General features: G+C 43.5%; 1 protein-coding gene across 24 annotated transcripts in view; it reads left to right on the top strand.

Annotated features, from left to right (window-relative positions):
- Window positions 1-5,778: 5,778 nt before the first annotated feature.
- Window positions 5,779-22,192, top strand: part of Snap91 (synaptosome associated protein 91) — a 106,680-nt gene continuing 90,266 nt past the window's right edge. For 15 of the 24 annotated variants that reach the window (XM_087563621.1, XM_087563625.1, XM_087563619.1 and 12 more), the window contains exons 1-2: window positions 5,911-6,089; window positions 6,771-6,930. Coding sequence is in view for 17 of the 24 variants with exons in the window: in XM_087563623.1 (XP_087419749.1) it covers window positions 6,801-6,930 (130 nt within the window). In the remaining 7 variants the exon portion in view is untranslated. 24 annotated transcript variants of the gene reach the window in all.

Here is a 22,192-nt window from a genome sequence, read left to right as displayed (position 1 = left end):
TTTACTACTTTGATAGCTGAACGATAGTGGTCATTCTCATGGGGGAGAAAGTGGCCAAGTAGGGGAATAGTCCATGGAGGCCTTTAGCAAGGAAGAGGGAATGGGGGAAGGCCAGGCCTGCCAGAACCATATAACATCATGCCCAGGGCCCGCTAGAGCCCCTTCACATGCTTCCTTGTGCACTGTATGTAGTTTTACAGTGGTATAAGGTTTGTTGGGTGAAGGGACTCTGGCCAGCTCCAGCCTGGTGAGTATGGCTCTGGCAGGCTTGGCCCTTCTCCTCCATTCCCTCTGCTGGGCTAAAAGCCATTAGATTACATTCCTAAAGCTAGCCCCCAAGGTCTATTCCCACCCCCACCCCCTTTTTAAACCATTTTATTTGTTTATATTTCAAATGTTATCACCCTTCCGGGTCTCTGAGCCTCCACAAACCCTATTCCCTTATTTAGCCACTTCCTCCTCCTGAGGCTGAGTACCCAGGTCCAACTATCAATGTATTGAAGTCCAGCAATCAAAACCCCACCTTGGCTCACCTAATTAACACGCCCCATTAAAGTTAAAGACTCATCCTAACAGGGGATTTCCCTCTTTACCTTTATAAACTGCTGTTTTCCTTCCCATCCAGAGGTAGTCCTTTGTTCCACTCTGAGACAAATACCCCTCCTCCCTCTCCCTTGTTCCCTTCTTCTCCTTCATCCTCTACCTCCTGTCTTTGTCTCTTATTCTCTGCCCTCTGTCGCTCTGGGGCAAATCTCCTTTGTGCTAAAGTTTTAGTCTTGGGGGTCCTGAGCTGATACTTTACCTTTCCTAGGGTAAAAGATCTGAGCCCACTTCTTGGTTTGAAAATCTACCAAAACTCACCAATCCCTGAGCTCAAAATTCCACCAATCCCTGCGCTGTCTGGTTTGAAATCCCACTCATCCCCACCCTGGAAATCTCCACCTCTGAAAGACTCCCCAAGAAACCAGTTATAAGCCCCGCTTCCTACTCAGTGCTCTGCTGCTTCTCTTCCCTAGCAGTGGCACCCAACCTCTTGTTTCTCTCCCAATAAATCTCTTGTTGAAGTTTGTTGTGCACTCTGACACTTTGGTTTTTTGGGGGGTGAAGTAGGGGTGGGGAGGGCTCTGGACTGCCAGGATATTTATTCCTTCAGAACTGTACATTGAGGCAATCTTCCACTGCGGGAGCCTTTCTTAGAGCTGAAACACTTGCATTGAGGCGATCCATCTTCCCGCTCAGAGCTGTAACACCTCCACTGTGGAAGCTCCGCCCTTCCCTGTCCCTGAGCTGAAACACTTACAAGGTTGACCTTGAGACCACGCTAATATATTTTTAAAAAGTGAATCGCATATTATATGATCTCAATCTTTATTGGAAACACGTTACTTGCTCTGGATGTCACCTATGATTCCACATCACCATTACACTGTTTGAGAACCAGTATTTTACATCAGTTCCCTAACTATTTACAATAATACTTCTTATAGGATCCTATTATCCTTATACTTTTCATAGCTGCTTTCTCCCTTTCGTTTCTAGTGTTTGACATTTCCCAGGGAGACTTAAATGAACATGTATTCACCCCCGATAATGCACTAATGACAGACCAAAAAAATTATTCCCCTGAAGTCAGCTTATTGAACCGGTGAGTTTGTGGAGATTACTTACAGTAATATTGATGATAGCTACTTATAGTACTGTGGGTGACTCAGAGCAGTTCACTGAAAAGTCCATCCCAGCCAGCATGGATCACCACTCATCATTGAATCTCCTTGTACCACTTATTCAGAACTCTGCCAACAATTGTTCCTATGTTGATAAACTTGGGGAGGGGAATCTAAATTTCAGGAACTTCCTAAGCCTTGTGAGATTGCTCACTTCCTGAAACTTAGAACTTTCCCTTATTTCTCAAGTCTTAAAAAGTCTACCACCTCCTCTAGGAGGGAATTACAATTCCTAACAGCGGAAGCTAGCTAGACCACCCCATCCCCCTTTCTTCTCTTCTTCCAGCACTTCTCTCCCTCATTGATTTTTTTTCAAACACAGCTTGATTTTTGACTATTATTTACTTCTTTCTGCTATGTTGAACTATTGTGTAACATCCATCCTGGGGGGGTGGGGGGCAGCTACTTAAGCAAGGATGTAAACAACTAAAAAGTAGCATTAAGAACTCCCAGAAACTGACCAGATTCACTAGGCCCCATCTGCCAGAGTAAACAGTAAGAGCTGAGAGTCTCTTCTCTCAGAGGAAATAAAGTCAAGCTGCAAAGAAGTCTCTTAGACCAGACTTCCTGTCTCAAAGAAACAAACCAGTTGAGCTGCCTGGAAGAGGTTTAGACCAACTGAGGTACCTGGAAAGGACCCTCTCCAACTTGTCGAGCTGTCTGTAGGCTGTTCAGTGTGCTCCAGGTATCTCAGGTTTCGAGAGCTGTCACCCATGTTGGAATGGGTCTTGGTGGGTGGGAGTTCTATTTGAGTCATTTCTGCTCCTGTAAGTAGTGCCTCACCCATATTCCCATAAGTCTTAGCCACATGATGTAAAGAGACGTCCTGGCCAAGGCAACTGTTTTATTGGGGGTGCTGGCTTACAGTTTCAGAGGTTTAGTTCATTATCATCATGGCAGGAAGCATGACAGTTGCAGGCAGATTCTGGAGCCGTAGCTGAGAACTACATCCTGTCTTAGACATAGAAGCCAGTGAGAAAAGAGACAGAGAAAGACACTGGGCCTGGAGTGAGCTTTAAAGCCAACCCCAATGATACACACTTCCTCCAACAAGACCACATCTAATAATTTTAGATTAGTGCCATTCCCCGATGATTATATGAGTATATGAGCCTATGAGGGTCATTTGTATGCAAGCTACCACAGTAACCCCAATAAAACCCATAGGTTCACTAAGCTGGACTTTGGTGGTATCCATACTTTGGGGTACTGTAGGTTTCATATCTGGGGTGAATAGGTAAGTGTGTTTTGTCTCTTCCAGGGAAAGTTTTGCCACATAAGATTATTTTTTTCTTAAGATTGATGCTTAATAGTTATTCTTTTATTCCTCTTTTCTGTTACCTGGTTTTTTTTTTTTCTTATTTTAGAAAGGGTCTTGCTACATAGGTCTGGCTGGCCTGCTGTTTACAATGTAGCCAAGACTGGCTTCAAATTTGTTCAAGTCCTCCTGTTTCAATCACTGAGTTTACAGGCATATGCTACCATATATGTTACAGTTCTGAAGGGAAAGGCTTATCTAGTGGAACTGTTGCAGCTCTGAGTGGGGAGATATCCTGGCAGTTGGGAGCCAAGGAATAGCTCATAGTTACACTGGACAACAGACCTCACACAAGAAATTTATGGGAAAAGGCACAAGAGGATGGCTGCTTCCTCTAGGGCTAGAAGCAGGAGGGAACTGAGCTTTATGTAGGGTTTGTGTAGGGTTATGTAGGGTTTATGTAGGGTTTCTTGGGGGCAGTTTTCAGGGTGGGGATTGGTGGGATTTCAAGTCCTGAGCTTGAAGCGAGAGCCCAGGAATTGGAGGGTTTAGATGGAAACCTGGAAGTGAGCTCAGACATTTTACCCTACACCCTGTGGAAATTTTACCCCACACTGTATCTGGCTTCATTACTAATATAAGCATTTTAATACTATACATTTTCTTATAGTCAGTGCTTTTTCTACGGATGATATATTTTGATATGTAACATTTATTTTTATTGCCATTTAGTTGAAAGTAATTTTAAATGTTTCTGTGTGGAAAAATTAGATCTATGGGTTCTCTGTGAGTGCTACTTAATATACTGATATTTAAAAAAAAGATTTCTATCTGCTAATGAGTTTGACTCTACTGTAGAGAGAAAAAACATAATTTGTATGACTGTAATTCTTCTGAATATATTAAACCTAGCTTGATAATGAAGAATATTGTCTCTTCTGGAGAATATTTTACAATGCATTCCACTGTTGCTGGATAAAGTGTTTTATATTATATGACAGAGTAAGTTAGGGCTATGTTGAATGATATGTAGCCTCAATAGTTTGCCGTCTATTTACCCTATCAATTATAAATGAGACGATACTGAACTCAACTGTAATTGTGGAGTTACCATTGCTCCTTTTATCAGTACTAATTTTGTACCATCCTGTTTGGAGCTCTGTTCCTAGATGGCTAAACATATGGAACTGTGGATGGGTTTTGTTGTTATGCAATGTGCCTCTTTCTTTCCATTAACATCCCTACTATAAAGTCTACCTTAGCTAATGCCCACATGGCTACTCCAGCTCTTTATCAGATATGCTGAGTTCTCATTTCCACATGATAAAACTCGCCAGTTCAATGCATTCAAATTCATACTATTTGTAACAATGTAAACAACTAGGTCATGATGTAAAACTTTTCTATCATTTTAAATAGTTTCTCTTTTGAAATCCATCCCCTGTCCCTAACCTTGGCATCTGGTGTATTTTCTGTCTTGCAATTATGTCTTTCTTACTCTGTTACATAAAGGGATCGAAATAGTAAATGATGTTCTGGTGACTTGACCTCCTTCCTGAAGCATAGTATATGCTTTGAGATTTATCCATGCTGTTCATTTCTGCCCTGGTATTGCTAACTAGTATTCTGTTGTATGGATGTACCAAGTTTTCTCTAGCTATTTATTGATAGACTGGTTTCCTCTGGTTTGGGGCCGTTATATAAAGCTGCTGCCAATTTTGAATGAAAGTTTGAAGAGAACAATGAGATTTTTTTTTATTTCTGTTGGGTAAATATTGTGCAGGATTGTGGGGTCATATAGCAATACTAGTATATGTAACTTCTCGGTGGTGGTTTGGGCTTTCTTTAGTGAGCACCGTTCTAATTGCTGCTGGGATCAGCCCCAGCTGTCAGGAAGTCATGATTGGGTATTGAACACCTGACCAAGAGAAAAAGCACTACAAGGCAGAACCTTCATGTGTATAAGTAGGTATATATGACCTTGGGGGCTGAACAGAGGTCACCTGGGTAAAGCCAGGAAATATGTCAGGGGGAATACCTAAGGGAACTTCTGATCTTAACCCTGGGAATTTAAAAGAATAGTTAAGACAATGACCTTTGCAAATGTCAACTCATGAAATTATTAACCGACTCCAATCCCATGCAAATAACACTCGACATTCAAATAATATAAGACGTTCCAACATATTTAAATGGCAGAAATTACATTTTAAGGGTGCAAATGATTACAAGTCGAGTGTAATCTGGCATTCAGCTAATTGCCCTACTACTTGTCTCCACTGCATACCTCGGTATCTTTTTAAAGACTAAAGCGGCTAGAATTACCTGCCCACTCGGCTCTCTGTTGTAACTGAGACAAGTTGGGCAGCCTCGAGGAGCTGAGGGCGCACAGGTAACGGTCGCTCAGAATCTGACATTTCAAATCGCCCTGCCCATCTAGGCCCATGACAGGCCAGCTGGTCACAGACGTGCTTCTAAGGAGAAGGGGCTGGGTTCTGTTGGCAGCGCAGGCCGCCGCCCTTGCCTTGGCCTTCACAGTCCTCCCTCTCCCCAGACCCACGCCCGCGGCGATCCCGGCGCAGCCTGCAGCTGCCGGGCAGGTGTGCGCGGCGCGCGCGCACCGGGTCCGCTCGGGGACGCAGCGGGTGCGCGCCGGGACTCTGGGCGCGCGCAAGAAGGCGAGCTGTAGAGCGGCGGCGCCCCTCCGGTCCCACCCCCTCCTCCGCCGTCGCCCGCGGGGATGCTCGCGTGCAGCCCTCCTCGCGTTTAAAGCCGCGGCTCCGAGGGGGGTGCGGCGAGCAGGAGCGACGGGGAGGGGGCCGCTGGCGTTCTGCAGAGGGCTGGCCCGGGTTCGTCGGCTGCCGTCACCTGACTCGTCGCAGGCGCTCCAGCTGAGGTGGGGGCGGGGATGGGGACGCAGCGCCGAGCGCTAGAGAGACGCGGCGGCGCTGGCGGAGGCGGCGGCGGGCGGGGACCGCGGGGACCGCGGAGCTGAGACAGGGGCCGGGCCGGAGCTGTAGGCATCGCGGCCCGGGGACTCCAGGGCGGCGCGCGCCTTCACCCAGCTACCCCGCGCGGCGTCCGGGCTGCGGTGCTCCTGGGGCGGGGTGAGTACGCTGGGCCGTACCGGTCCCCTCCCCTGCTCCGGGGCCCGGGGATTCGAGGGATAATCCCAGGGCGCGGAGAAGGGCAGAGGCGGCCGGGTGACAGCTCCGTGGCACGCTAGCGGCCGGGTGGGGCCTGAGCTGTCCGCCCTCTCAAATCCTAGCCGAGAAGGGTGAGGTACACCGCGGCTCTGGGCGGCCCTGCTGTGGGGATGGAGGGCGAGGGAGGACGAGTCGCTGCTGCCACCGCAGCCCCAGGGCAGAAAGGAGGTGGCCGCGGCCCTGCGGGCAGCCGTGGGAGACACGCTGCAGCTCTGGACAGCGAAAGGTGTGCGCTTCTGGGCGCGGCGTCCGGAGTAACCCTGACGCGCACCGGGTCTCGCACCACCGGGTAGGGTTGCGCGGACAGTGCTGCTTGACAGGGGACGAAGCTGGGATGTGGTGACCGCTTCTGGGTGTGGGGAAGTGGGACCGTGGCACGATGCAAGGACTATCCTGCGGCCGGCTGACAGCCCTGGACCGCGATGGACCAACTGGGCTTGGCGCGTCGCTGGTCCCTAGAGGCGGTGCCAGGGCGGGGTCGGCGGAGGAGAGAGCTGCGGAGCGGAGGGAGCAGGCAAGGCCGGGCGCTCCAACTAAGGCGGTGCGGGTGAAAGCGGGACCATCTCCTCTTATTTCCTGCAGAAGAGGAGGCGGTAGACGCGACCGGTGAAGATGTCGGGCCAAACGCTCACGGATCGGATCGCTGCCGCTCAGTACAGCGTGACTGGCTCTGCTGTAGCAAGAGCCGTCTGCAAAGCCACCACTCATGAGGTGATGGGCCCCAAGAAGAAGCACCTGGACTGTAAGCATCCATTTATATAAGCGGGACATGCGCATGGCATAGGGGCCTCAGAGGCCAGCGGCATGGCCTTGGCATTCTGTAATACTACTGCTGCCTGAAGCCTTGGGAACTGGCTCCCCATCGGTTCGATGCTGAGCGCCTGTCTCTGGCCTTGGACGTGTCCCCTTGGGTAGGCCCTGAAACCTTGTCTATCGAGCCATTTTTTCCTTCTGATGACCTCCAAGTGCTTAGACGAGGAAGCACACACACACACACACACACACACACACACACACACACACACACACGGTTGCATAAAAGTATACAATTGGGCTACATCCTTTTAATCGTGTTTTTCTACACCGTCTGTTAGATTAAGGGAAATGAGGGGTTGCAGGGTCACAATGGGGAGACAGACACTGCTTGATGGATGGATGGATGGCCACGCTTGTCACTAATTTCTTAAGAGCATTTTGGGTAATTGTAAAATCCTGCTTTTTTTCCTCTGCTGCTACTCAGGATTTGTGTGAGTGTGGGGGAGTGTGTGTGTGTCATATGTCACTACACTGAGCTGAACTGAAATAAATCCAAGCTATTGAATGAGCAGATCCCTCTTCACAGATAATGGCGATTTCATTCTGAACGTCTTGGCACACTTCCTTTGTCCTGTTCTCAGAAAATGCTGGGTAGGGTCACAAAATGGATGTCCTCTCCTTATTAAAGGTGGTACAGTTTTAGATGAAGATGTTTAATACATGATATTTTCACGTGGTCATTGGATGGAGAAAGCTTTATTCAGATTTGGGGGTCTATATATTTCTGAAGTTTTTCAAGCAGTTAGAGTAAATCTTTTGCTGCTGGAGGGGGAAGTGATGCTTGGAAAGACTTTAACCTGCTTTAGGCAGTGAGTATCCTCTCTGGCTACCCCAAATAGTATTGACCGTCTCTGTTTGACCTGCTTAGAATCCTCTGCCCTTTGATGGTGCTTGTCGTTAAATGGCATCGTTGGCTCGGAAACCTATTTGCTCATGCTCACATTTCCACCTCATGCTCTTGACCTCGTTTTGTTTGTTTATTGTTTTTTGTTTTATTCTTATTTTATTTTATTTTATTTTCTTCAGCCCTTCTTTCTCTTGTGTGACTGGGGAAAATGGCATCCTCACCCTTACGGTCAGCTCCAGCACTAACCTTTGCCATGAGTAGAGCTTGAGGAAGCTTGCAACTGGGCATTGACAGAGTTTGCCTCATAGCATTGAAGACTTTTCTGTCTAGAAGTTTAGCTGAGGGGAAGACATTAATTCTTCTTCCCTAAGGGAATGTTTAAGAAAATTTATTGATTACCGTATCGTGTGTTACACATTGAGTACCAGGTAAGAGAGGCTACCAGGGCCAAGACACCTAACAGGAGTAGAAATTATAAATTCATGACCAGCTCATTTTGCTGCAGCATGCTGAATCATTTAGCCATCTTTCCATCAGTTTCCCCAGCTCTGGAAGGCTGACTCACAATTCGGGGGTTATGTCAACCTAGAAAAAGCTCATGACAAAAGTTGTTTAGGTTATAGATTTGCTTTTTGTGATAGATCAGTGTATTGATGCACGTCAGAGAGCATTCTTGGGTTTGATCACTTCAGGTCGACATCATTCAGATAAAGACTGGGTTCCCCAAATCTGATTAGTTATCTCTATCCTCATAGGTCTGGAAATATCTCTTTAAAGTGTTTGAAAATAGGTTATTTCCAATACCCCAGCATATGTTAATGAGTAGAGTACTTTAGAAGATAAGGATCATGGTAGAAAATTACACGTTAACAGAAATAAGGTGAAATCGGAACTGATTTTGAATTATTTGAATAATTATATGTTATACTTCCTTGTGCTGGCTACTGAGCTTTTCAGCTGGGGTGACAAGCCGTGATTGCCTTTAACCATGGCATTTAACTGCCATCTCTAGCTAGAAACATGCTCTACTGTGAAAGCAGGAAGAACACGTAGACTAACCCTTCTTGTCTGCAAAACACCTGCCTTGCTTGAATGGACTTCACAACTCATACACTCATTTTAGTCTCTCCCCATGAAAAATTCTTAATTCTGTCACTTTAAAAACTAAACAAGATCCAAGTTCTGAGGAGTATGTTTAGTGGCTATTCTTTTTATTCTTTTATCTTTCCATTCAAACATGAATGGAACTGAGACTTTGGGTGGAATTTGGAAAGACAGGTATCACACTGCTGCTATGTCTGACTCTATCTAATAGGACTGGAAAATTGACTGTTTAAATTGTGTTATACTCAGAATTTTTTGTCAAGTTTCTTTCTCTCAGTAGTTAAGAGATGGAAGTTGGGCTGGAGAGGTGGTTCAGAGGTTAAGAGCACTGATTGCTCTTCCAGAGGTCCTGAGTTCAATTCCCAGCAACCACATGGTAGCTCATAACCATCTGTAATGAGATCAGCATACATACCCATAAGCAGAATACTGTATACATAATAAATAAAAAATTCTTTAAAAAGAGGTGGAGGTAAAGTAACATATCATTTGTAAAAGTGCATCAATCTTGTTATTAAGACATGTGAAGAGAGGGAGGGGAAAAGACATGTGAATACATTACCAAAGTTTGTCTGGAGATACTGAACTGTCCAAATAGTAGTCGTTTTAGTTTTGAAAGCATTCAGTGTTAATTAGGAGGAAGGGAAGAAAACAATTTGGTAGTTTGAAGCAAAAGTGCATTTTGAGTTTAATTTGATTTGCACATTTTTAATTTGGATTTTCAGTTGGGAAATAATGAATAGAGCTTAGGATTATGTGATTGTCTAAAATATTGGTTCTATGACTCTCAGAATCATCATGTAGATTCAATATTAGAATACTAGATTAAAAACTAATATCAAAATGGATATTAGTTTTGGATTAAAATATCAAAAATTATTATTGATAATTATGGTTATTACATAGTGTTGCTTAATAGCATATAATTTGTGTGTTTGAAGGGATGAGTCATTCACTTTTGGGGGCAGCTCTCACATGAGAAAAATGTGCTGGTAGGTAAAGTTAATATTCTCAGGTTTTTTGTTTGTTTGTTTATTCACATATGGCATTAATTCTTGTGTCTGCTGGGCAAGCATTTTACCACTAAGTTACAGTCCTAGCCCAGCTTTCTTTTTTTCCATAACTATATTTCTTGAAGGGAGAAATAGATTCACAAAACCATCCATATAGTTAGTAGCTATGTATTAAATGTTAAAAATATGGTAAATTTTAGTAATCTAAATAAAGATTATATTTTATTGTATATTTTAGATTTTCTAAAACATTTCATTCTATACCCTACCATCCAATAATAATGTTGCCCCATCTGCATATTTAGATTCAAGACTTAATCAATACTAGTTTTCTGGGCTGGCGTGTGCAACCTTAGATCCTTTTAAGTTCTTATATATATTTGGTAGCCTATAAAATGTCCAGGACTTAACAGACATTTATCAGTTTGCTTACCACTGTTTTACATGACACCGAGTTTTCCTCCTCTTTTGTCCACCCCACCCCCATTTTGTAATTAGCCTAAAAGTTAACCCAAGTTAAATAATCAAGTAAAAAAAAAAAAAAACAGTGGGCACCAAGTATTTAGCCAAGTACTATGCCTAGGTTTAACAAAACTACAAAGTTGGTACAAAGTAGCATCTGCAGGGGAATTCTGAATGCATGTGTCCCTGGCGTGAGAATCCTTCCAGTGGTTAGTGCTGATGGATGATTGATATATGTGCCATTCAAAGTAACTGAACTAAAATAATCACAATTCAAACCAAATATATACCAATAACACCAAGCCAAAGCTAATGGAAAATCCATTTGCCTACAGCAAATCTCGTTTTTTCATTAGTATTCTTGAAGATTTTTGACAATCAGTTCAGCCTACATAAAAAGCAAGTGATTCAAGTCTCAGATCTGTTTGAAAGATACTAGATTTTTATTGATCCTTATCTTTTCCCCTCAAACCCCCAAAATAGTGATTTTATGTATGTTCATATGTATTTGCATGCTTAATATATGTCAAATATGTTTTGATTTATAGAAGTGCAATTAGAGTCAGGTGCAGTGGCGCATGTCTGTATTTCTAGCAGTTAGGAGGTCAGAGAAGGAGGAACAGTCCAAGGTCATTTCAGACCACATAGCAAGGCCAGACCGGTCACATCACATCCCTTCTCAAAAGACTAAAAGAAGAGAAGAAAAAGAAATGTAACCTGTACTATTACAATGTAACTGTACTATTACAATGGATACTATATCTACCAAATGTATTGTTTTACATACTGAAAGACATGAAGATAATTGAATAAGATTAGGTAGGATCAGTGTGAAAGATATTGAGTACATTGTCTAACTTTCAGTGTGAGTACACTGACTTACTAGGGTAGTTACCTTCGACTAGTTGTTTTGACTTAACTATTTGCTATTGTCTGGGCACACTCTAGTATTTCCTATATCTGGGTGTATTCTGTTTTCTAGATTTCATCAGAAGACTTAGTCCAGTTTTGAGGATGTTTTAAAACAGAGTACATCGGGGTTGGGGATTTAGCTCAGTGGTAGAGTGCTTGCCTAGCAAGCGCAAGGCCCTGGGTTCGGTCCCCAGCTCCAAAAAATAGAAAACAAAACAAAACAAACAAACAAAAAAAAAACAGAATACATCACTTTTTGAATGCTTGAGAAGAGATGAGGAAAAATACATATCTGAACAGTCCTTTAATCTGACTACCATTTGTATCACAAGTCCTAAAGGAGGCCACTGCTGTTCTTGCAATTCCAGGAGGGGAGAAGAGATGAAGTGAGGTTGAGTGACTGCTGGAGGAGAAGAAAAAAACCTTAGCTATAGTTCAAAGAGACATATAGACTCTGGGTCTGGTTAGTTTCAGTGTGTAATACTTTTGATTCAAAAGCTTTAAAATAAGGCTAGTTGTAAAACATTTAAAAGCCTTAAGTAATGGGAAGGAGTGAACTTTTTAGAAGTGGAGTGAATCAGGCTGAGTGTAACAGTAGGGTTTTTCTTTTCTTTCTAATTAATTTTAAAACTCTTATTGTTGGTTCTGGAGGCTGGACCCAGAGTCTCATACATGCTAAGGATATGTTGAACCATAGAGCTGTATTCCCAGTCTTTAAAACACTGATTCATGCGTGCTTTTCTAGTGATTCAGACATGGAAGAATATAGAAAACTAAGGAGATATATTGATATTTAATTAAGATATATTGATATCCTAATTGCAGTATTAACATGCCACTCTTCATAATAAAATCTGGAATTTTAGTACATTGCTACCTCAGTTTTAACATTCACTTAATGACTGATAAATTCTTCTCTGTGATTTTGTCTTTATATCTAGCTTTCCACGAAGCCCCTTTAAAATCTCACTTCCTCCTTCCAAGTAGACCCCAGTTAGGCTAGGATGTTCTTCAGGGCTTATCTCGGTTTCCGTAACTTAGCAAGGAAGGCCAGCAGTGACACAGGACCCTATTCCTTGAAGGCCACCATCCGGGTCACTGCAGAGTTGTGTATTGGTGACTCAGCTCCTGAGCCAGCACATTTGGACAGATTTCGAATATAATCACAGCTTGTTTAAGTCATTTGGAAAGCCACACTTTTTGCCATTAAAATATTTACTCTTGTCTCTTTTCTCCTGTAAGTTCCTTTTTCTTTGCCTAAACACTCTTTACTCTTGTTTTCTCTGAGGAATGTAAGCAATGTGGGCAGTCACTCGGGAACTGTGCCACCCTGGTGTCCACTACACCCTGACCTGTAAGGAGTGAACTCTGAAAGTGCACCCCGAAGCTCAGTCTTTGTTTAGGTCCTTCCTTCCTAGCTTTCCATTTGTCCTAAGTATGCAAAAGACACCGCCTCCTTACCTAATAAGGTTTCTTTGTTATACATGGCTAACATGGATGCGTGTTGTAAAAGGTTGTGCAAGGAACTATTCCAGCAACCCTGGGGAGACAGGCGAATTCTTCACCTGGTCTGTGTGGTTGTGCCTTTCGATCTGATCACTTGATGATCCGCCTTTGGTAAGCGCTTTTATTTGAAATCATGACTGTCCATGGGAGCTATTTTCCCATTCACAGTTTGGAAGATGGGGAGTTGGGGACGGAAGTGAAGCTCAGTGGTACAGCACACCCCCGGCTGTACCGTCTGTGACTGGCACGCCTCAGTTGCTGGGTTTGCTCACCAGCAGTGTAAAAGGAAAAAAAAGGTGTGAGTGACTTGAGGGGTTTTAGAAAAGCAATGAGGAATAAGAGACAAGTTTAACTATAATAGTATTCTTTTTACCTTCGAAAAGAGAACTATAAATGTCAGCGTGTTTATTTGGTTTACAATGGCCTAGTGGGAGAAATTAGAAGTTACTTTCAGGCTTGAGGCTTTGAGTACTTATTTAGCATAATATCATTATTTATTTATTTAACAAATATTTACCAAATGCCAGGAATTGTTCCAGGAGGCAGGGATATACCATGGAGAATAAGATATAGCCCTTGGCATCCAGAGAGCTGGCAGCTTAGTAGGGGAGACAGAAAATGAAAGAACTAATTACTAGTGATTCAAAAAGCATTAAGGTTCTGTGGGAAAAGAAAGACCACAGTGGAGGTATATCACAAAAATGGTGTTTAAGGCCAGACTTGAAGGATCAAAGGAATTCACGTGGGTGATGTGTAGACAAGGGCTGCCTGCTCTCACCTGAGAGCAGCTCACATGGAGAAGGCAGGCCTTAGGAACTTAAAGAAGCTGACAGCTGCTAGAAGGCTGATAGTATAAGAGGTCAGAGTGTGTAAGCCACAACCTCTGAACTGATACACCCCCTCCTGGAGGGCCTCAGCGGTGGAGAGAATCTTAGCCATCTCCAGACTCCCAGTTTTTAGAGTTAAGGAAGTTGAGTCCCCGGGGGGCAAAACTCACACTCTCTGTGCATTGGTGCTGGTAATTCCTGCTGACTGTCTTGGGCAATTGCCCCAGCTTGCCACTGCCTTGTTATCGTCATTCAGATGGTTAGTTTGAAGCTGGAGAACCTCAGAGGTAACTCATGCTATCCTGGTTAGTGTCAGAGGATGCAGCCCGCAGGTGTTCTAGCTTCTAGCTAGGTAACTCAATAGACTGTGGCCTAAAATAGTTATGCTGTGTTCTGTTTCTCTTATCCTATCAAGGCTGTACCGTGTGCATGAGTTTATGACCTCTTCCATAAAAATGCTGACATGCAATGTTTTTTTCTTCAACCCTTGTATGAGCCCCAGTGGGCCTGTGGAAGGGTATACAGCAGCCTTCTTTGAGGCTTCAGTAGTGAGTAGGCTGAGCCAACTGTTTAACCCTTACGTCACCACACTGCTCTGAGTATGTTCTTCCTAGTAACAGTAATCGCCATTTCCCAAATAAGGCTTCTAATTTTTATCTGTCTTTTTCATAGGATTTTGTGATTTCCTAGTATATAGTATATCTGTGTATTTCTGTGTCATGGCATTTTGCCATGCCAAGGAGATCTCTGTCTCTGTTTCTCTCTACCCCGCACACATATCTCATTTAACTATGACTTGATTTGTAAGTCGTACTCATAATTTTACCTGATGTTGGGAATTGAGAGAAGTGTCTCTTCACTTCAGCTCGGTCTTGACTGCTCAGACGGAAAGAGTCTTGAGCTGAGTGCTCAATGAGTGGAAGTATGTTGTGAATCAGTTGAAACCCTTTGACCTAGTAATTTAGCTTCTATGGGGTTTTATCTTACAAAAAATTAGAGTAAGGGAAGTGTTCATGGATGTTTGTGGCTGTATGTATTCCTTAGGACTTTATTGAAATGAATGATCTCTTCTAAGAGATACTGGAAAACCCCAGAGAAATGTTAAAAGTTAAAGTATATTTGTCATGTAAATTAAAGCATGAAGGTGTGATTCAGTTTTCAATGTGTGCATTGCCACATGGTATGTATTTCTGGAACACCAACATGTTGCTTGTGGATGGAAGGACTTGTGTTTTCTACTTTGTACCTCTGTCAGTGCTGACTGTTTTGCTTCTGTTCTAGGAATATAGTTTGGTCAAAAGGAGGGCCATTTTGTCCCTCATAACCAGCCTGAGGAAAAGGATGGGTGGAGCAAGCCCCTTTGATGCTTTTCCAGGACTCTCCTCCCTCCTCCTGTTTCTGTTCCTTTTCCACTTAGAATCAGGGGATCAATCTTCCTTCTTGCACACCAACTTTCTCCATGATTGTGGAAGTGGAGCTTGCTGTCATTACAACCTCTTTGAGAGAAACTAGCTTTTCTCCTGGGGTTGGAGTTTGACAAAAATCATAGAGAACAATTGATCTCCTATTTCCGTTGCTCCCTGCCCATGGCGTGACACCATGTGTGTAGTGTTCTTTCTGTTGCTGTGATAAATACCACGAGCCAAAGCAACTTGGAAATGAAAGGGTTTGTTTCCTCCTACTGCTTACAGTCCATCATGGAGAAAAGTCAGGGCACAAGCTCAAGGCTGGAACCAGGACGCAAAAGCCATGGAGGTATTGCCGCTTCCTGGCTTCTCATGACCCGCTCAACTTGCCTTTTTATACAACCCAAGACTACCTGTCTAAGTGTGGCACCACCCACAGTAGCTGGGTCCTCCCATACCAGTCACTAATCAAGACTTGCCTACCGGCCAGTCTTAAAGAGTTTTTTTTTTTCTATTGAGGGTCCCTCTTTTTGAATCAGGTTGACAAGAGTCTAACCAACACAGCTCAACCAGAGCTACCTCCTTGAGATCAGTCCCAAGACCTAGGGGCCAGATGCTAATTTTCCTTCTTGCTCCTGTTGCAGTCTGCTTTGGAGGGCACTTTTCAACCTCTTTCCTAGGGTGTTCGTGTCCTCCAGTAAAGCCTTGCTAGTGAGGAAAACGGAAAAGGAAAGAGTCTGAGATGGGACTAGACCTAGATACTGTTCCTATGTGTTTCATTGGCAAGAACTCAGCTAGAGTTCTTTCTGTGGATTGTGAACACAGGACGTTGACCCTACCGCATCCATAGAGAGGACGTGGAAATACTTACGCCTGTGGGAATCTCCAGAGTTCTCAATGGCCCCAGCATGATAGCTCTCCAGATGTACAGTGACCTGGCTGATAAGAGTACTTTGCAGAAAGTGGATGACTTGTGGCTGGACGCTGGTTCCCTGTCCCGGCACACATCTCTGAAAGATGCTAGTGCCCCTCACTGTATAACTTGGTTTGGCTTCAAACTTCTGTCTATACAGTGACTTGGATTTCTCAGTCATGGTTGATATGCAAACTGAAGCCAATGTGGCACCCTTTTAGCAACATCCCTAGTCTAGGCGACCTACCAAGACAAGCCATTTACAGAATTTGCATAGATGCCTAGCATTTGCAGTCAGCATGGACAGTTCAGAGCCCAGAATTGGTCTGCTAGGGGCCTTGTGATTTTTAAACTAGTAATGAGCTAGACTATCAACAAGTATATCAGTGATAGAAAAAATATTTTTAGTTTTGCTTTAAAACTTAACCTTTCTCTGTGGGGAAATCAAGCCCAAGTATATATTTTTTTAACTTAAATGTGAATAGTGCAAGATGTTTATGTTTTCTTCGAACTGCTTCTTGGACACCTACATAGATATAATTTCCTTCTAAATTCAAGGTTCATCTTAATTCACCTTTTGATGTGAATACATTGGCACTCTTTCTTTCTCCAGAAAACTTAAGTAAGAAAAAAAAGAGGCTTCCTAGAGGTGAGGTGAGGCTAATGCGAGGCAGGGTGGGTGTAGCCAATAGAAGCATAGCCGAGGTCTTCCTTAGAAAGCCCCTGTGAGATTAGTGTTCTTATCCCAAGCTTACAGAGGGGCCAGGGTCCGAGGAACTTACAGAGCTCCTCTGAGGCTGGGGAAGGGAAGAACTCAGGATTTCTTCTCGAGTCCTGTTGCCAGACTCATGTTTCTTTTTCCGCCTTTGTGTGACATCTCTTGCGTACCTGTCCGGTGTGTCGTAAGAAGTAATAATACGAAACAAAACCAGATAAGATACCATGTGATTGTTTTAAGGGGCAAAAATGGTGCCATCTCAAGACAGTTCAGTAGCTACTCCATTACAGGGAGAAACTCCTACGACGCCTGTCCTTGAGTAACTGGAGGGAACATGTAAAGGGTGTGGAATCGGATAACTGCCCCGAGCCCATTCACTCCTCATCTGTAGGTCATTTGTAGGTTTGTAGGAAGGCAACTGTTCCAGCGGGCTCTTATCTCGCAACGTTTGGTGTGAAGCAGGGTCTGGCGTCAGATAACCCAGGCTAACTCTACATCTGTTGCCTTCTGGTTCTGATCTTGGTCAGATAAATTGGATTTTTGCTGGCCTTGGTCTCCCTTTTTTTCTAGGGTTCATGGGGTTGCAGTAACAGTGAAAGGAGTCTGTTTGCTAAAACCAGTGACAACAAACCAACCCACATTCTCCTTAGAGGAAAAGGCTGCCATGAAGCAGTGGCAGTGACTTTGTTAAGGAAAGTGCTGGCTTCTGCTCGAGCCTTTCCATGGCATCTTCTAGAGAAATGGTAGGGTTTTTGGTCTATGGTGTGAAGGGAGTATGAGGTAGTGAATCCTCCACTGTAGTTTCATAAGGTTTGGGTCCAGAGACATAAGCTAGCACTAATTGTTAGGATATAAGTGTAACACGCTCCATTTAAATCATCTCCTAAAATCAAATACAAAAGCCTGGAGTGTACATTATGGCTTGCTTTATTAGTGCCGATTACTAAGGTGCGGGTGTGGTTTTAGAGTTGCCTTTTTTTAGATATTATTTCAAATGTCTCCAGTGGGTTTTTAACGAAAGACTGACTGGTTACTTAAGAAATACAGTGGCAATTGACCACTGAAGGGTTTAAGACCCATGGAAAAGAATAAGATGAAGCCATCGAGTAGCCTTATCATCAGGACTGATTGTACAGAGTTCTTATTTTACACAGCTGCCCAGTTATAAAGACAAAAATGAAATGGAGGGACATCAAATGCACTTTTTTTCAGTTGAGCGCTCATACACTGCTTTTGAGAAGCACATGACCAACATTTGAAAAAAAAAATGAGCTAACCTAATAGTGAGAAATAGTTTCTAAAGTAATCAACAGTTACACTGAGTCCATATTTACGCTGGGTGTATTAATATGGAAATATACCTGAATAACCTTGACAGAGGCAATCAAAACTAAATAGAACCTGTACAGCAGCATGAAAGAGAAATAGTGGGCACTGATGCTCACCTGCGTGGGAGGCATTCCGGAAAACTCTTGGTGGGATCATTTAAAAATTAACATTTAAGAACTTAATTGTTACAGTCAGCCAGTAAGTGTGGCGATGGTTAAAAATTAATAACATGCTACACTAATTGACAGAAGGCATTATAACTTTTGGGAGGTCATGGTTATAAGCGTATCTTAATTGTGTAAAAAAATTATTTTTAAAATATTTTTGTGATTTTTTTAAAAGAGTTTTATTTTTAATTATGTGTACTTTTGTGCCTCTGTGTGGGTGTGTGCACTTTGTGCAGGTGCCCGTGCAGGCCAGAAGGGGTGATTGGGTCTCCAACTGAGTTATAGATGATTGTGAACTTCACAACATGCTGCTGGGAATCCAAACTCAGTCTTCTGTCAAAGCAGTAAGTGGTCCTCCTAAGCCCTGAGCCGCCTTCCAGCACCCATTTGGGTGTTTTGTAAGTAGTTACTTAAAATTGTTACACTTAGCTAGCCTCTGTTTAAATGTGTAAAATGTGGCAAGCATCTTCTTTGACTTGACCATTAGTTTTTAGTTAAACATATAATCTTAATTTGTAGTAAATTGTTAGAGCTGAAAATACATGAACAAATTGAACATTAGCAATCTTTCCATCTTGGTCTGACTCATTGTATTTACACACATACAATATTTTGTTTGTCTTTAAATGCCATAATATTATAGCATACTAAGTTTTATGTTGCTATGAAGGTTCAAAGAAATATTAGTACATTTCTCATAGTAATTAATACTTATTCCTACTTATCTGGGAGCCAAACTAGCCCTGAGAGCCTTGCTTTTCTTTTCTACACATAGTGGAAGAGGTAAGGATGAAAGGCACGGGCTAGACATAAAGAAATCGCCCACTGGAAAGAGTAAGTCTGGACTGGAGAGATGGCTCAGCGGTCAAGAGCACTGGCTGCTCTTCCAGAGGTCCTGAGTTCAAATCCCAGCAACCACCTGGTGGCTCACAACCGTCTGTAATGGGATCTGATGCCCTCTTCTGGTGTGTCTGAAGACAGCTACAGTGTACTCATATATATAAAATAAATCTTTAAAAAAAAAAAAAAGAAAGAGTAAGCCTCACCCTCTGCCCTTCCTGTTTTGAAATGTGCTCCTATGACAATGCTTGGGGATTTAGTGTGGGCAGCCGTCTCTTTCCTGAGAGGTATTGTGCGTTTGCGACCAACTAAACAGAACCCCTGTTTGGTGGATCCATTGCCTGAGTAGAACCAGGCGCTTCATTATTAATGTGCAACTGAGCCACACTGAGTTCTCTTAGACCTACAAACAAGCGCTTCCAAACTAACGCTGAGTCTCAAACACCTCAGGTCTCCTCACTTGAGCTAGACAGCCTAAGAGTCCAAGGCTCTAAGACTTGTACCAAGGGAGAGCTGCTTCGGAAAAGCACCCCTATGAACCCCAGCAACTTCATCCCTCAGGGGAGTCTGGTTCATCACACTGGTAATCAGGAAGTCCCTGGGAGAATAGGTCAGATGCTCAAACGTATTGCTTTCATGGCCATAATCAGTAAGGAAACCCTCAATTTATATATTTCCCCTTTATCCTCCTGTCTCAGGGAATTCACTTGAGAGCATTTTATAATGAAAATAATTACAAAGATGATTTTAACTGATAGTTCAGATGCAGGGTAGCATAGGAAGAAATCAGGAAGATCAGTTGAAATTGTTTAAAATATAAAATGAGGAATTGAAGGGAAGAAAATATGAAGTCAGTAGGGGAAAAAAACCTAGATAAAGCTTTCTACCATTCCCCTAAATGTAGTATACTCAGTGTGAAATTAGAGCAAGACAGTAAGGAAAGGGCCTGAGGCACTCGGGAAGAAGGGAATGGGAGGCCTGGAGATGAGGATGTGGAAGATGTCGCATGGACTGATGGGGGAATAGTAGTGTGATCAGCACGTCCCTTGTTGATTTTGGTTTTCTTGGTTTTTGTTTATTTGATTTGTTTCTTCTTGTTATTGCTTTGTTTTGTTTTTCTTTTTCTTTTGAGATTGGATCTCACTGTATAGCCTTGAGTCCTGGAACTTGCTTGCTACATAGATTAGGCTGGCCTTGAACCCTTCCCCTGCCTCTCCCTTCCCGGGGGTTGGAATTACAGAAGTATGCTGCCACACCCAACCACCATTAGTGTTTGTAGAGTGATGTCGAGGATTGCTCAGTATTTGAACTTTCACTGTCTGGTGTCATTCTCTTCTCCCTTCTCTGCTATCTGTCCAGAGGTCTTCAGAGCATAGGGAAACCTATCCCGCCTGGAGAGTGTTCCCTGAGTTATCAAAAATACTCATCTCTAAGTTATTTTGAATGGTCCATTTTTTTTTCCGGAGCTGAGGACTGAACCCAGGGCCTTGCACTTGCTAGGCAAGCGTTCTACCACTGAGCTAAATCCCCAACCCCTGCATGGTCCATTTTTAAGGCTTGCTTTATGATGAGCAGTTTTTTTTTTTTTTTTTTGGTTCTTTTTTTCGGAGCTGGGGACCGAACCCAGGGCCTTGCACTTCCTAGGCAAGCGCTCTACCACTGAGCTAAATCCCCAACCCCTATGATGAGCAGTTTTGTTGCCATACTAAATACATGAAAATGTCTAAGGCATTTGTTGGGACATGGAGAGATATACTTACAGTCTCTTGATGTAGAACTCAGTACTCCAATAGAAGGAGCACTGCCCTTCACGTGGGTGGTTCTTGTCTCTTCTTTTAGGATGGGTGAGGAGTGGGGTAAGCTTCACTGTTGGTTCTCAGTGGGGAAGGATCACCCTGAACTGCCTCTGGTCAACATCCTCAACAAGGCAGTCATCAGAGGAGGTTCTGGGCCAACACTTGAGGATATGTTGCCGGAAAACAAGCCCCAGTAGTGTCCATTGAGAGAAAAATAGAACGGGTTTATTGACCACTCAGTTTCAGTTTTTTCACCCTGGGTTTATTGACGAATCAGTTATTCCTCACAAAGCAGTGAAGTTGGGACTGGTGGATTCTCAGGCGAGAATGGATAGTTTTGTCTGATGACAGTCAACACAAGCTTCCCAGTGGAATGCTTGATTGGGTATTAAGAGGTGAATACAAGTTTGGAGGACAAGGAAGCATGCCTCTGGCATGGTTAATCTATGGTGAAAAGAATGGGAAGCAATTGACGCTGTGATAAAGTTGTCACAGAGGCCAATCCCGTTATTTTATAAAGCAGCAAGAAGCCAGAGGCTTAATCTGAAGCTTTCCATTGTAAAATGTATAGAATAGGAGCAGTTCTGAAGACATCGCACTTTATAGGAGAGGAGGCCAAGCACTGATGGGTCCCAGCAAGGCCACTACCTACTGACAGAGTGGAGAAGCTGGGTTTGGAAGGACATTGTTCTGATTCTGTACCTGGTTGGCCACAGAGAAAGTAAAAAGGACAGGCCAGTTCCTTAACGCTTTCAAGATCAACTCTCAACGTGGTCAGAATTATTGGCGAAACATTTGTCAACATTTCACAATGAAAACATAGAAACCACAGAACTCTTCATCTTTCCTGCCTCAAACCATGAACATTCCATCCCCCACTACCATCCCCAGCTCAGTCAGGAGCAATGTTAGTCCATCCTCTTGCACAGGAGTAAATGCTGAAGTCTTTGAGGACTCTTTGCTCTGTCTCCCATTTTATGTTTTTTTTTTCTTGGATATTTTTAATTTACATTTCAAATGTTATTCCCTTTCCTGGTTTCTTCTCCAGAAATCCGCTATCTCCCCCTGCTTCTATTAGTGGTACTCCTCCCCCACCCACCCACTCCCCACCCTGACATTCCCCTACACTGGGGCATTGAGACTTGACAAGACCAAGAGCCTCACTGATGCCCAACAAGGCCATCCTCTGCTACATATGCAGCTGGAACCATAGGTCCCTCCATGTGTACTTTTGGGATGGTGGTTTAGTGACTTGTTGGGTCTGCCTGTCATAGGCCTGGCCACCTCTGTCTCTTTAAGATTTTCTGGAACAGTTGCCAATTCTGCTTTTGCCCTGTCTCTGTGCCCA

This window comes from Rattus norvegicus, chromosome 8 (assembly GCF_021556685.1).
Source record: "Rattus norvegicus strain SHRSP/BbbUtx chromosome 8, alternate assembly SHRSP_T2T, whole genome shotgun sequence".
Taxonomy (NCBI): Eukaryota; Metazoa; Chordata; class Mammalia; order Rodentia; family Muridae; genus Rattus; species Rattus norvegicus.
This window is presented reverse-complemented; position numbering and strand designations above follow the sequence as displayed.